This window comes from Scomber japonicus, chromosome 2 (assembly GCF_027409825.1).
Source record: "Scomber japonicus isolate fScoJap1 chromosome 2, fScoJap1.pri, whole genome shotgun sequence".
NCBI classification, from domain to species: Eukaryota; Metazoa; Chordata; class Actinopteri; order Scombriformes; family Scombridae; genus Scomber; species Scomber japonicus.
The window spans coordinates 16482464-16497184 of record NC_070579.1 but is presented as its reverse complement, the minus strand read 5'-3'; the positions used below and the strand labels follow the sequence as shown (position 1 = coordinate 16497184).

The 14721-nt window shown below is 37.9% G+C and overlaps 1 protein-coding gene across 1 annotated transcript in view; it reads right to left on the bottom strand.

The window, feature by feature from the left end:
• The window catches only part of inpp4b (inositol polyphosphate-4-phosphatase type II B), a 139092-nt gene that overhangs the window by 118971 nt on the left and 5400 nt on the right, over positions 1-14721 (bottom strand). Inside the window, exons 2-3 of the mRNA XM_053332658.1 lie at positions 13715-13759; positions 2791-2909 (exon numbers count right to left, since the gene is read on the bottom strand). Coding sequence (XP_053188633.1) covers positions 2791-2909; positions 13715-13759 — 164 coding nt within the window. The remainder of the gene's footprint in view (positions 1-2790; positions 2910-13714; positions 13760-14721) is intronic.

Here is a 14721-nt window from a genome sequence, read left to right as displayed (position 1 = left end):
TTTAGGAATGGGATTTTCCTACAGACATATTAGGGTTTGGCAGAAAATGCAGCTCTTTCCATCCCATTTTTCGTCTCTAGTGTCATGCTAAACACACCGAGAAAGCATGCACATGTAGAAAACAAAGCATTTCCAATTTTAACAAAAAACAAAGGCCATTCCCTTTCACAGAACACTCAACAACAGATACAAGATACTGTTGTATGTGGTAGCTTCAAGTACAAACAGTTTGTCGAAGATGTTTCCCATTGCACTTTAAGGAGATTTAGAGGGCTTTAGATTTTCTACTTAAGTTGTCACTGGTCCTTTTCTGTTTTACAAACAGTAGATTAAGATACAGCACCCACATTGAGACATGCTCTTGCTCTGCAGAGATAAAAAAGGGTTTGCCTATTGTGGGAATACAGCACTATGTCCCAGCTCCATACTTTGTGGTATATCAATACTATTAAGTATACACTTTGTACTATTTGGGGAATTCATAACAGTATTAATGTACTTACCTGCATGAATGGACTGGGTATTTAGGTTCAGTAGAAATCTGTTGTATTTTAACCTGCTTTTTGTTGTGATTTTTTAAGCTTCTTTTCTGTTTTTGATTTCTTTTTGTTTTTGTTTTTGTTGCGCAAATGAATAACAAACTCACATGACTACTTCAGTGCCAAGCAAATGACCTTTCTCAAGATCTGCTATTTTATGTTTTGTTTTCTGTGCTCACATAAGGCTGTCGCACCATCGTCTTAATCTATCCTCACCCTTTTCCCAGCAGTAAGTAGCTAATTCATTTCTCCTGTGTGCATTGTGGAAAACTGTCAGCTGAGCTATAAAAACACATTAATCAATTTTATGATTCATACTGGCCTTTTAAAGTACACTTTATGTTGTGAGCTTAGAGTTAGTATACAGAATACAACTGAGGCACAGGGTAAAAGACTATCTTGTCTTTTGGTACAGTAGTTGTTGCTATTTTGAGGTGCACCAAGTGGCAGTCAGCACTTAAAAACAAATGATCTTAACACTGTTGTTAACTTTGTTTGGCATAATCTGTTTACAGCTTTTAAATTGATAACATCTGAAGAGAACACTGGTTTCCACTAAAGAGTTGAGAGTCCAGATCTAACATGATTTGCTATCATGTTCTCTTTATCTGATCCATGTCTGGTGATTCATGAGACTAGAGAGGGGTACTGTACTGTATGTAGCAGCTGGCATGTTCCATCAATTATAAAGTCAACCCTATAACATATACTGTGGACTCCAGATAATACACCTATCACATGAGTGGGACTAATGCTTGAGCTTCCATGCAGCCAAGACTACAATCATTGTCCAGCAAAGTCAGTGGCAGCTGTTGAGTGCTGGCATCCTGAGAATGTGACAAACAAGAGAAATGCAAGTGGCAGTTGGGCAGTCTTCAAATTCATATTACAAACACAGTAGGGCTCCCCAGCACACACACTGAGATTCATACTTTACATACACAACATACACACACATACTGTACATACATACATACACACACACAGACACACAGACACACAAAACAAACACACACACACACACACACACACACACACACACACACACACACACACACACACAACACACACACACACACACAACACACACACACACACACACAGAGGTCATCCTGGTTACAGGTGTCCAGACAAACAACCTTTTGTTTCTCTTAAAAACTCTAACACTTTATTCAAAGTCAGTTTTTGAGTGACTGATTTTTTCAGCGTTGTACAGCGTAACATTTTGAGTTAAAAGTAAATTGACATCAGTGATCAGTTTGGCTGATCTTAATATAATTAAAGTGGCAAATTGTATCGGTATATGTAATAGTAAAGCTGTTTACTTCTATTAGACTATTCTGACTAATGAACTGAATATCTTGCACAGAAAACTCCTCAGACTATCTTAAACTGCTCTTTTAGGGGGGCAAACCTCTCTTTTGAAACTTGTAAGACTTGTAAAATCACACATGTGCACGTACCCTGTTTTTGTGGAGTCGAAAGCAGTCCATATCCTCAGATCCTACTCCAAATCCTGAGCACTATTGCCATGAAATCAAAACTCCAGCGGCACTGAGAGTGTCTGCAGAGCTGCCTGAGCCAGCATACAGTATCCTACCACATCCTGTCTTTCCACACACACACACACACACACACACATTGCTGCTCCCTCGACAGGACTGAGTGGAGAGCAGTTAAAATGCAGTCTTTGAAAAGAGACGGTTATGCTAATTTAGCTTTACTGGATTAGCAAGAAAATAAGAGTGTCTCATTTTTTATGTGTCAGGAAACTTTACCCTCATATGAAAAAAGTCTGTGTGTGTGCGTGTATTCATGTGTGTAAAGGGGGGTGTGTTCCATAGTGGGACAGAGGGCAGCTGTTGCCGTCCAAAAAAACACTTGGATGACTGTTGCCTTAGCAACACCAATGTCAAAGCAGTGGTAATAAAAAGAGCATTTAAAGAGGTCAAAGAACATAAAACACTCACTGTATAGAACTCCTTCCCAATTACCCACACACACACACTGATTGAGAGCAACACACCAACTCATAGACTCCTGGACCTAACTGTCACAGGAAATAAAAGGTTAACGCTCATTGTCTGTTCCAGTTCGATGAGTCAGATGGTGGAAAAGGGGAAAATAAGGAAGCCAGACAGAGATGGAGAGAACACAAACCAAGACCCAGTGACCCAGAGACACAGCAAAACAACAAACCTCAAAGGTCGTAGAGAGCCACAGAGGATGGTGCATGTGTGTGTTGCCTTACCTCCACTATCTCTGTGCAGGCCTGAGAGACAAGGTGCTGCTTGTGGGGGTCTATGACAGCCACCTGGACCAAAGCATTGGGCTTCCTGTCTCTGCCTGAGGCCACCAGATCACTACATGCTACAGAGGGACAGAGGGAGAGAGGGAAGGGGAGTCGATGAAGGGAAGGGAGGATGGAGAGAACAGGAGACAAGGGGAGATCAGGGCAGAGAAGAAGAGGACAAAAATCAAGATGTGAGGAGGAGATAATTCCTTATGATAGAAATATAAGTGACACAAATCATATCATACAGTGGCAAAAGTGAAGAACATGTCAATAAATGAGAGAGAAACATAATAAATAAACCTGGGACAAGAAAACAAAACACTAGGTAGACGATTACAAAGTATCTCCTGTCGGATAAGGAGTCAAATGCCAGAGCGCTAAAGAGTTGCATCACCACAAAAGGAACAAAGGAGTTCAATATTTAATTTGCTCTTTCAATCTATGGTCCCTTCTCTATTTCTGCAAAGATTACAGGCATCAAAACATAATAAAAGTTTGGAGAAATAAATAAAATGTATATACATTGAGATATAAAATTGTCGCCTCAGCAGTTGATTAAAATGGCAGCCAGGCAAGTAGCATTCCCTCTGGCAGTGACATATCAGTTTTATTAGGGCTTTCATTTCCGACAACAAAAGCAGCATGTCACTCAACCCTGCTGGGCTCCAAGGACAGGAAGACTTTCTATCCCACAATTCCTTTATAGGAAACCGGCACTTCCTGGTTACCAACAGAAACTCCCCCCAACACGATAATACTCGCTGATCCCATCACAACTGAACTGATGCGTCTGTCCATGAAAAACACTACTGTGCTATTAGATCTGTGTTATCTCTTTGGTAAAATCAAATGTACAGTGCAGGTTTACAGTGGCACTTTTGACTGAGAGCGGCAAGTTTGCTTTTTACTTTCAAAACATGCTTTGTGCAACATTTAGCAGGAAAAATGTCAATTTCTGACGTTACAGTTTGTCACATTGAAGATAAGTTTAAGATGCTGTTCACATCTGTTACACATGAAACGCCTATACTGTAAAAGCATCCAGACTGACACCCAGTAGATGACACCATATGGCTTTGGATTTTATGTATTAATGAACATTTGTATACACTTGAGTACAGTGATGACAAATTTGTGTTCAGCAACCTTCTTGGATCCGGTCCAAGAGCTGCATTTTATCTACGCAGCAGAATTCTGGCTTGTAAACAGCAATTGATCTGCTCGTGATGCCTGATCAGTTTCACACATTACTCTGCAAAAAAGTCTGGATAATATCACTCAGTGGGTGAAATTTTATCAAAAAAATACCAAGGGCAAAGGATTTTTCTTTGTATGCAGTTCTATCTTCACGGGCTTGATTTTTAATGTTTAAGCAACTGAACAGCAACTACAGATGAAAGGGGCTTTTGTGGGAGGCATGTTAAAAGGGAGTGAAGAGCAAGAATACAATTGACGAAAGGAATGGAGGGTTCAGTAGCAGGGCATTACGCACTCTGATGTACAATATGTAGACCTTCGTTTTTGTGAGTTTAGAGGTGATTTATCTGACTCTCTTTGGTGTGTTAGGTGAGGACATGAGGAATATAAATATGGTGGTTTCATCCATGTCTGACCAGATCAGTATTTGTAGTAAAATCTTTGAAGGAATTTTATAAAATTATCACAGTTTCTAGGTGGGCACCCAAGATTGAAGTATAGATACGGAGATTGTGACCATATTTTACATTTGGTGGGAAATGTAAAATATGGTCACAATCTCCGCATCTATTCTTGAGTTACAGTTTTGGATATACAACGTCATCATTTTATCAATTTAAGAAAACTGTGTTAAACTTTGGCATAATTAGTGTATGAGTTATGGCCAAAAAGTGACACAGTGACCTTGACGTTTGAACACAACATTTGAATCAGTTCATCTTTGAACTGATTCAAAAATAGTTGTTTGTGCCAGATGTAATGAAATTCCCTGCAAGTGTTCCTGAAATATCACGTTCACGAGAATTGGACAGATATGAGGTCACAGTAACCTTTGACCTTTGATCATAAAACTCTAATCATCTCATCCTTGAGTCCAAGTGGATGCTTGCGCCAAATTTCAAGAAATTTCTTTCCTGAGGTATCACATTCATGAGAATGGGATAGACGGACATACAGATGGATGTACAACACGAAAACATAATGCTCTCCAGCCAAGGCTGTTGCTGGCAATGAGGCATAAAAACAAAACAGTTTAATGTTCATTATCCAATGTGCAGCCTTTGGAAGTTGTTTTTGGAAATTGTACCTTCATGGCAAAATCAATAGAGATACATACAAGTGTAACAGTACAGTATATTACAGTATGTACACAACATTCCTCTTCAGCTATTGTACATCTATGATCACTCTCCAAAAGTGCCGGAAGGCTGATTTGACTGTCAAAGTGACTGACTGACTTTTCTAAAGAATAGCAATACAAACAAGTCAGGATGTAATGAGCATTTTTCACACACAGGAAAGCAGCTGACTGTAAGAATACATCTTCAACAGGCAAAACTTAGAAGCTTGTTTGGCAATCTGTGATATTACTAATTATTTTCAACTCATCATGTGTGAAACTGAACACACTTAAATATTCAATAGAGCAGAAATATTTGGTTTAAGGATGACTAACACAGTGTAAAATTTGAAATATCCAAAATGGTTTAATTAATGGGAGGGTTTGTAGAGTCATTTGGAAAATATATTTACAACTGTGTGAACTGTCACTCTGTTCACAGAGAACAACTACAGTGAAAGAAAATCATATTACAGTCAATTCAGACAATGTTAAGAAATATTGACAACTTTAGTCAGTTGTTTATATTTCTGTTTCTGAGTTGTGATCATCAGTTCTGTCACAATCACAATATCCTCCATCAACAGCAGTTTTTACAAGTTACATTAAGAGTTACCAAGATAAACATACAGTTAATCAATAAAAAGTGAATTTAGTAAAGCTAGCAAAAGATTAAAAAGATTTTGATACTGTCTTGTCTCAACAGTATGAGCACAATAATGCACAATGAGGTGTCCCAATATCACACAATAACTGAATCTACTATGTTAAGAAAAGCATCATCACTTCTGTTATTTTTGTTGTAGCAGTCTGTACATACTATTATGCCTCTCTAAAAGTCACATAGTTCTTTAACTGTAACTTAACAGTACAGCCATCTACCTCTCCTTTTCACCCTAAATATGCACATGTTATCAAACAGTAGCAGTCATAACCAACACTATTTTTCCACATTGTTTCCATGAAAAAACTGCCAGAAATAGGAGCAGGTCAGTTTCAGTACAAAAGAGACAGGTATGGTTCCCCTGCTCTGAAATTCAGTCTGGTCCTCTGGCTTTACTAAAAGCAGTGTCTGTATTCTCCAGGACAAAGTCAGGAAAAAGAGGACGACCTCTATAGTTAAAAAAACAGCAAAAATAATCACCTCATGTATTTTATATTCATTTATTCATAATCAATATGCTGACGAATCTGCTGACACATTATGGCATAAAGCCTTGGTTGTACAATTATTGTTTGTTGGGACTATGTACATCTTTTGTGTGCGTAATTTTCTCCATATATTGTTTTACAGAACATTCGAACTTTAGTGGCTCACTTATGTTGCATATTCTCAATATTATGCTAACATCATTCAGTTTATACTGTAAATTAAATATTTACCTAAATGCCTTGAGCTAAAAATGTAAATTACAGCTGATTACAACTTGAACATGTTTATAAATTGACTGGTTGTAAGTTAAATCTTGTGCTTGTCTTGGTGTACCAATATCTCAAGATGCTGTGCATTTATTGCATGTTACCCTCTACCATCCCTAAACCATTGTTACCTAAACATCTTTTTCTTGTATTTTGCAAAAACGCGGAAAAAATGACAGACATGCTGTATGTGTTACAAAAAGAGACATATTTTTTAGCAGCAGTGAGTGGTTCAAAATATCAAAAACATTCTGATCAAAAAATGAAGAAAAAGATATAAATGTAACAAACAAAGAGTGACGTTGCCTAACCCTAACCCTAACCCACTATACACTTCATATACAATATAAAAACTGTATTTTTTAAAACAAGCAAGAGCTAAACATGAAGCCTAAAAAGACTGTGTGATGATAAAAACTCCCATCTATTACATTCAAACCATGTGATGTTGGCTCTGAAATAGACCCTTGATTGCATTAGAGTAAATCTCATTTGCTAATTCTCCCAATTCTCCAGGGAGCATCTTGTCATGAGACTCACTTAAGAGTATTCAATGTACAACATTTCATTTTGAGATATCAAATTGAAAAATGTTTTATCTGAGCCAGTAACAACTCAGTCTCTAACATTGTTGTGCTGACACACTTTGTCTGAGCGTTGGTAAAAGAGTCAGTGGCACAGCAGGGGAGCACAGAGTGAATCATGAAGAGTTAATAACTTGATCTCCATGGACGTCAGTGCAAGAAGCCACTACAAGACAAACCAGAGACCAGTTATATATTAAAGATGAACTGTTTTGCTACATGATATAAAAGACACGGATTATGCTGAAGTGAAGGAAACAATTTGTTAACCAAACTGTAGTTTTGTTAATGTGGATTTACATATTTAATTGATTAATGCACTACATAAAGTTTTCAAAGCACAAATAAAAAATACTTAATCTTGCATCATTCAGAGATCATTAAACATTAAAATTAAATCAGTAGTTCAGAAACAAGACTGAAAACCCTTTGATAGATTTAATACTAGCCATCTAATCAGATATGAATTTTAATTGGATGCCAGGGCTATAATAGAACTTGACTTGTACATCAGAACTAAAATAAAGAGGTATTCATGTATACCTGAATGTCGGTTTTATTGCTGTGTGTGCCTGCTCACGTGTTTGATTGTGGTTGTCCGCCTCATTGAGCAATGAGACAACAGTGCCCTTTGCAAGCCCTGCGTAAAACTGGGCAGTCACATGGTTGTATTAATCTTGTGTGATGCATTTACTCACATGACAGGTTTTACTCTCTTTATTCTCAGCCAAAATGTACAACTTCTATTCTCACACTGTAAAGATCTATCGACTGGTCACAATGTGGGTGCTCACGCTGAATGTGAATATGGAACCCCCAAAACAATTCTTATTATGTTTTATTCACAGAGGATAGCACATCCTCTAAAATGATGAAAGAAAAAGGAGAAAGGTGCCGCTACTGTGTGCAGTTCTAGAAAAGTAGAATATGGACCTGCAAGTCACTGTTGACATTTGGCTGCAGTTCAATCTTATTTTCCATGGCAGCACAGTCTAAATCTAAACTAGCAATTCTGGCAATAAAGGACAGACACTTTTGGAAATGTATTATTAGTTATTAGTTATTTAATTAAGCCAGGGGCTAATAATGCAAGGTTAATACATACAGTGTTTGCCAAGCGTGATAGTAGAAGAAAGCAAAAATGTTACAAAGTGCAAAAAACATGGACGGTAGTAACATTCAGTGCCTCATATTCTCTTAGGAGCTGCGGCTGGGAAAAGGCAATAAGACTACTGTAGAATATCTTGGAGTGCAGCAAAGCTCATGCATGTATTATCTCTTAGGGGCTATTCTGATCCCACATTCCCTTTCTCTCCTCCAGACCCCGGTGCCAGGTCTTTTGGACAAACATTAAAGGACATCTCATATTTGCTTTTGCAGTGCAAAAGCTGAGGCAGAGGAGTTTGCATTCAGGCAAAATACATTACTTTATAAGTCATGCAAAAAAATGTTCATATGCACTCATATGTGCATGGAAATAGGATTTGTGTGTCTCTGATTGTGGTGTTGTGCCAATACTGTAGGTGCAAAAGGTCTTTGCACATTTGCATGGACATTCCTAACATACAATGCACAAGCTCACTTTGTATGCAGTGACACATGCGTATGCACGTAATTGCCAGGGGCCACTAAGGTTACCACAGAGCTCCATCTTTTTTTCTTTCAGGCTGTTACATCATATCATCATCTCTCCATTTTGTGGCTCTCTATTTGTAAATTACATTGGCTCTCCTTTGTTGAAATGATTCTAGCATTATTTTCTTTTTTCTTCTTTCGTTGTTGCTTCGCAGCACTCACATACACAAAAAATCCAAGATGGGATACTGCGGATAACTTACTGACTGTTCCCCTCAGTCGCCTCAAGGGACATATATTTGACTGGTCAGAGGGATCTTTCCTACCCTGCTGCACAGTTAACCACAGCAAATCTGGTGATTGAAACAGGACTGGGTACCCAACCATGCATCACCAGACTGGCTCTCTTACAGGGATATGACACTTCAACTGACCCACTAAGGTCAGAGCTATTATGATGCTGGATGGGGGTGGCAGGAAAGGGAAATAGAGAGGGCGACAGAGGGGAAGGACAGGGGCATCCCTTAGAGAGACATTTAAGAGTTTGAGGAAGGAAGCCTGGGTGAGAGGGAAGATAATGATGGTGTGACCAAGATAGAGGAAAGAAGAGCACGGCCTATGAAAGTGAGATATATTGAAATAATAGATTGAAAAGCAGGGGGGAAAAGTGACCAAATTTCAGCTGATTTGCTTTGATGACTGACTTTTAGTCATTAATTACTGAATTACCTGTCTTTACTTAGTTGAACATTTATTCAACAATGGCGTGACTTGCAATTTTTGTCAAGTGACTCAACTTCCAAAGTACACTGAGAATTGTTCCTAAATTACCATAACAATTGAGCAATTGGAGTAATAATGTTTGCCCTTCCTTGGAGGCTTCAATTACGATGCTGTATTTATTTTGTGTGATTGAAATATGCAGAGCTCTTTCAAGATGAATTTGCTGGAAATGAGTTTTAATGCACTGGGCCTCTGTGACCCCACAATGAATCTAAATTCCATTTAATCGAGAGGAGAGCCCTGGGAGTTGCCACAGGAGACGAATATATGCTCATCTCCAGAAGAAGCTTATTCATCATGATAATTATTTCAACACTTCAATTAATTTGACAACATTATTTGCATGTGCCACCATTTTGTACACCTGTTCGCAGTGAGTCAGGGGAAAACAGAGGGAAAATAAGAGCTGTCTTGTTGTGATAAATACGTATGTCCTTCCCCTGCTGCTACTGCGTGCTACTGACATACCGACGGGACTTTAATATAATGCCCATAATTTTCCTTCTCATATGTGAGCCTCAAGCCTGAAATGAATTGTATACAATTTAAAAGTACATTTGTCAAACTGCCATTCAAAGCAAAGTAACAACTGCTACTTCTGGATATTTATGCAAAAATGTTTGAATAATGTAGTTTTTAAACCCCCTGTCTGGTAACACTCAAAAAACTGTTGATTAAAAAATGAATCTTTCATTACTGTAAAAGACCAAGAGCATTATTTGAAATAGAACAAAAGACTTCTGCAAGAGTCTTTATTGAAATAAAAAATCAGTTTTTGCTTTTATACTGCGAACAATCATGATACAGAACTGACCTGATTCAACATGTCACAAGGCCCCTTTACTGAGGGATGAGAGACAGTGGTAGAAGTTATTTTTAAATCACAGCAGGGTGCTTACAGTAAAAGTCTTTGCCTGTGCAGGTGTGTGTGTATATAACTGTATGTACACTGCAAGCACAACACTAGTATAAAAAAAATATATTTACTGTTATTTGACTTTTAGAGGCAATATAGAAGTTATTTCAGAAGCTATATAATGATCATCTCTCACATTTACAATATCAAAGTTGCTGCATCTAATAGTATTGAAATAATGAGGTGGCATAGGTGCACCTCCCTCTATTAAAAAATCAACCTGTGCTCCCCTGAAAACAATATCAGTTTTTGGGGTGGAGAGGTGGTCATAACAAGGTAAATGATTTGTTTAATTAACAGCAATATTTCTTCTCAAACAGTGGTAAATATAAGAGAAACTGAATCAAGATCCTGTTGACTGTCTCACGAAGGTACAGATGTCACTGCTTTAAATTGGATGGTTTGTTTTAAAAGAAAGAAATATGCTCATCATTGCATTGAAAGTTCTCCTGTGAGCTTGTTTGTTTCACATTTCACATTTTGATTAGAGAAACTTTCTAACGATAGATTTTGTGACACAGTGTAAAAAAACTGAAGTACAGACCTCCACACGTGAATATCCTCATTATTTTTAGTTTGAAAGATAAGTCCAGTGCTGTAATACTAGTAAAACCCAGCCAGGTCTGAACCCGATGAAGAGATGACCTCTGTGTGTTCTGCAGAATCAGTGCAAAGTTAAGGAGCATCTTTTCTCACTCTGTCTGTATGTGTTCAGAGTTAGTATTTTATCACAGGTCATATTTGTTAAGCTTTAATCATTTTTGAATTACTGTGTGACAATATATTGTGTTGCACTGTTTAATCTGTTTGCCTGTCTCATTAGTGTTGAATTAATATAAGATCTAATCATCCTGTGAGGGGGTGGGCTGACCACAACAAGGTACGTGGACAATTTCTTTGTTTAAGTGTGTGTTCATCATTGCCATCTAGGGAAGCTTTATTTCCCTAAACACTTTCTTTTTTCTATGATTATATAATTTAAGTTAATCGTGAAGGTGGGGAACCACTTCTAACCACACAAACACACACACATAGACACGTGCAATTATCAATCAACAATACTCATTATAGTGTGTATATATTTTACACCATTGTGGAATGTGCAGCAGCTGCAGCTCATTTAGACAACTTTTTATTAACAGATATTAAAAAAAGGAAAGACATTAAGCCTCTCCTCAAATTATTGCAATGGCTTCCAGCACGCACTAGAATAGACTTTAAGGTTCTTTTGATTATCTATAAAGCACTCAATGGCCTTGCTCCACAAGGTGTTACACATGTTTAAAAGCAATGAGCCACCCATACCTTTCTGGTCATCTGGCACATCTTTTAGCACTGAGGGTTAGTTTTTGTGATCCTTGCTGCAGAATAACCTCCCTGAAGACTTGAGATGTGCTCTGACTGTCACATCGTTTAAAAGCAGCTTCAAAATATTTATATTTGTTTCCTTTCAATGATTAGCTTTGCATCTTAGCCAATGAATAGATAGCATGGGCTTTCAGATTCAGGCTCAGATTATTTCATGTCTGCTTGCTGTGACAGATCTTTTTTTTTTTTTTTTAAATTTGCAAATATAACTGACTCATTGTGTATAACAGGCACTGAATTAAGTTTGGCTTGTCTGGCTTTAGATCTACCACCAGGAGTTAGCTGCCTAGCTAGCAGCTGCTGAACCTGCAAAGCGCCTACAGACGTCATGTAAAACAAGAATCCAATACTTTTAAACATGCCACATCTTTTTAAGTCTGCAATTCAAAATGTTCTGTATTCTTTTGATCAAGTTTTATTAAAGTTAGGAATAAAATATGCACATATATTTTAGAAACCATATGAATTAAATAGTTTGACAGATATAAGAAAGGTTCAACAGATAACTGTACATTGAGCACACATGCAACCAGGGCAATTAAAGAGGGACATGGTATTTCTAGCTGTCAGCTGTCAGTTGGATTCCCCACCATGACAGAGAATTTACATTCAAATAGTTTTTCTAACCAAGTGCAGACGCTCATCCAACAGAATTATTTGAGTGTAAATTCAGACAGAATTAAGATTTAGAAACCAAAGTAAGTATTACAAGGGCTTTGTTTGATTAATTTTGCATAATATTTTGGTACACTCTTATCTGCTGTATGTGAATCAATTTAAACATGCGCATGTGATTGTGTGTGTATGTTTTCAGAATAATGGCAAATAATACATTTTATTCATAGAGTGCTTTTCAGTGCACTCAGACATTTTACATAAGTTAAACAGATCATTAAAAACTAGAAAAATAACACTGCACAAGGTAACAGCTGTAAAAATATCAATATCTACAATACACAAACTGTGATCATGTTTTTATGGCTCACTGTAATTTTAGTCTATGCAGGGATTGTCAGGAATATCAAAAATCCTTTGGTATCAACATGCTGTAATTGCTGTTTAATTAATAAGCATAAAAATGACTTGTCATGATCAGAGGGGCACACAGAAACCATGAAGTTATCAGGTGACTCTATGTAGGATATCTGTGATCACCTTTCTAAGTAGTACTGTGATAACTGAATTTGAGTACATTTTCCAGGGATGGGCTACAATTTCTGTCACTCCCCCATTTATAGTGACAGGAACAGCAGGAAACCTTTGTTGAACTCCCTCTAAAAAGATAGAAACAAGGAGCCAGGATGCAAATCTTTGTTACCATCAATCTTGGCTGTCAAAGACTACAGTAATACTATTTCAGTTTTGCATTTTTGCTTCAGGAAACTTGACCTGCGCCACAATGAAATGTCTAGAAATAGAATTCCAACATCTCCATCACATAAAAAATGAATGAGGCCATCTCGACGAAAAGTTCAAAAGGACCCTCTCATCAGTCTTTCTAATGTTTTCCCTGTGCCTCGTTTCTGTTGTCCCTTCTAACCATACTTGTGGCTTGAGGTACTTGTGTTTGTCAGAATTGAGGACAGATTAGGGATGTCTGAAGATACACAGCTAATTCTGACTGACTTCTGCATTAGTTTAACTGTCAGGGTGTGAGTGTTTGTTGATGTGCGTTCAACAACAGTCGCATTTGGATTTATTTTAGCCAAGAGGGCCGATAGGCCATAAACATTCGTAGTGTATCTCGGCTAGGAAAGGGAAGAGAGATTTGACATTACTCACTGTGAGCAACCATGCAAGCTTCTTTTTGTCTAATGTCTTTAAAAGAAGGTGAGCAAAGTGTTGCGTGTCTTCACTTTTAGTACTTCCCTGCAAAATATAATGAGGCTTGATTCACAAAGCAAACGTGGGACTTACCGAGGCTGAACTCCACCCGAGGCAGCTTGGGTGTTAGAAAAACACCTGAAAGACAGAGACAGAAAGATGGAAGGACATTGAGTTTAAAAGCAGAAGGAGAGGGGGAGGAAAGCATGAGCAACATATCAACATCGTGGAAGAAGCAGGACAAATGTAACATAATCTTAACGATCACAGACAGTGAGATGTAAGAAAGTATACTCTATTTAAATAATCAAGACTAAGAATCTACAGCCATGCTAGCAGGATGTTTCAACATCATGGTGTTGCTTGAGAGGTCATCACAGTTATTAGGATTCGTTATCTGGGAAGCAAGAAGAACTGTATCAAATTTCCTGCCAAGTCATCCAGTCGATGTTGAGATAATTCACTGAATAATAACCTTGACCTGGCGGTGGCATTAGATAAAAAGTCAGAGGGATTCATTTTCTGGACAACATGAATGCCTGTTCAAAATTCCATGGCAATCTTTCTGACGGTTGTTAAGATATTTCAGTCTAAACCAACGTGGTGGACCGACCGACTGACATTGTCATCCCAAAGCGAGGCTGCTAGCATGGCTAATAAAAAGGAATAATCAAACACAGTAGAATATAGACAGAATATAAACTAGATTGAAATCTGAAATTCATTTTCATCAAAGTGGTGCCACTGTTAAGACAGAAACTATTTTAAGCAGAAAAGAAAAATGTCATTAGAGATTGCTAGGAGCAGGACAAGCTCCCAAAATGCCACAATGATTGGTGTAACTGTTCATTTTAGATTATGCAAACACGCTGCAATCTCTGTGAGTGTCAGAACAAGAGTTTCTGGGTATCCATTGTCCTTGAGGGCTTACGCCATAATGATGAGTAGAGGGCTGACTGCTTCTATCATCTGTCACTAGCACAGTCTCTCATTCATCACTTTCACAGTCTAACACGCAACCATTCAAACACCAAACAGACGAAACACCTGCATGGTGGCGCAACATGTACAGGGGCCCTAAACCACTAAATGCTGTTTCT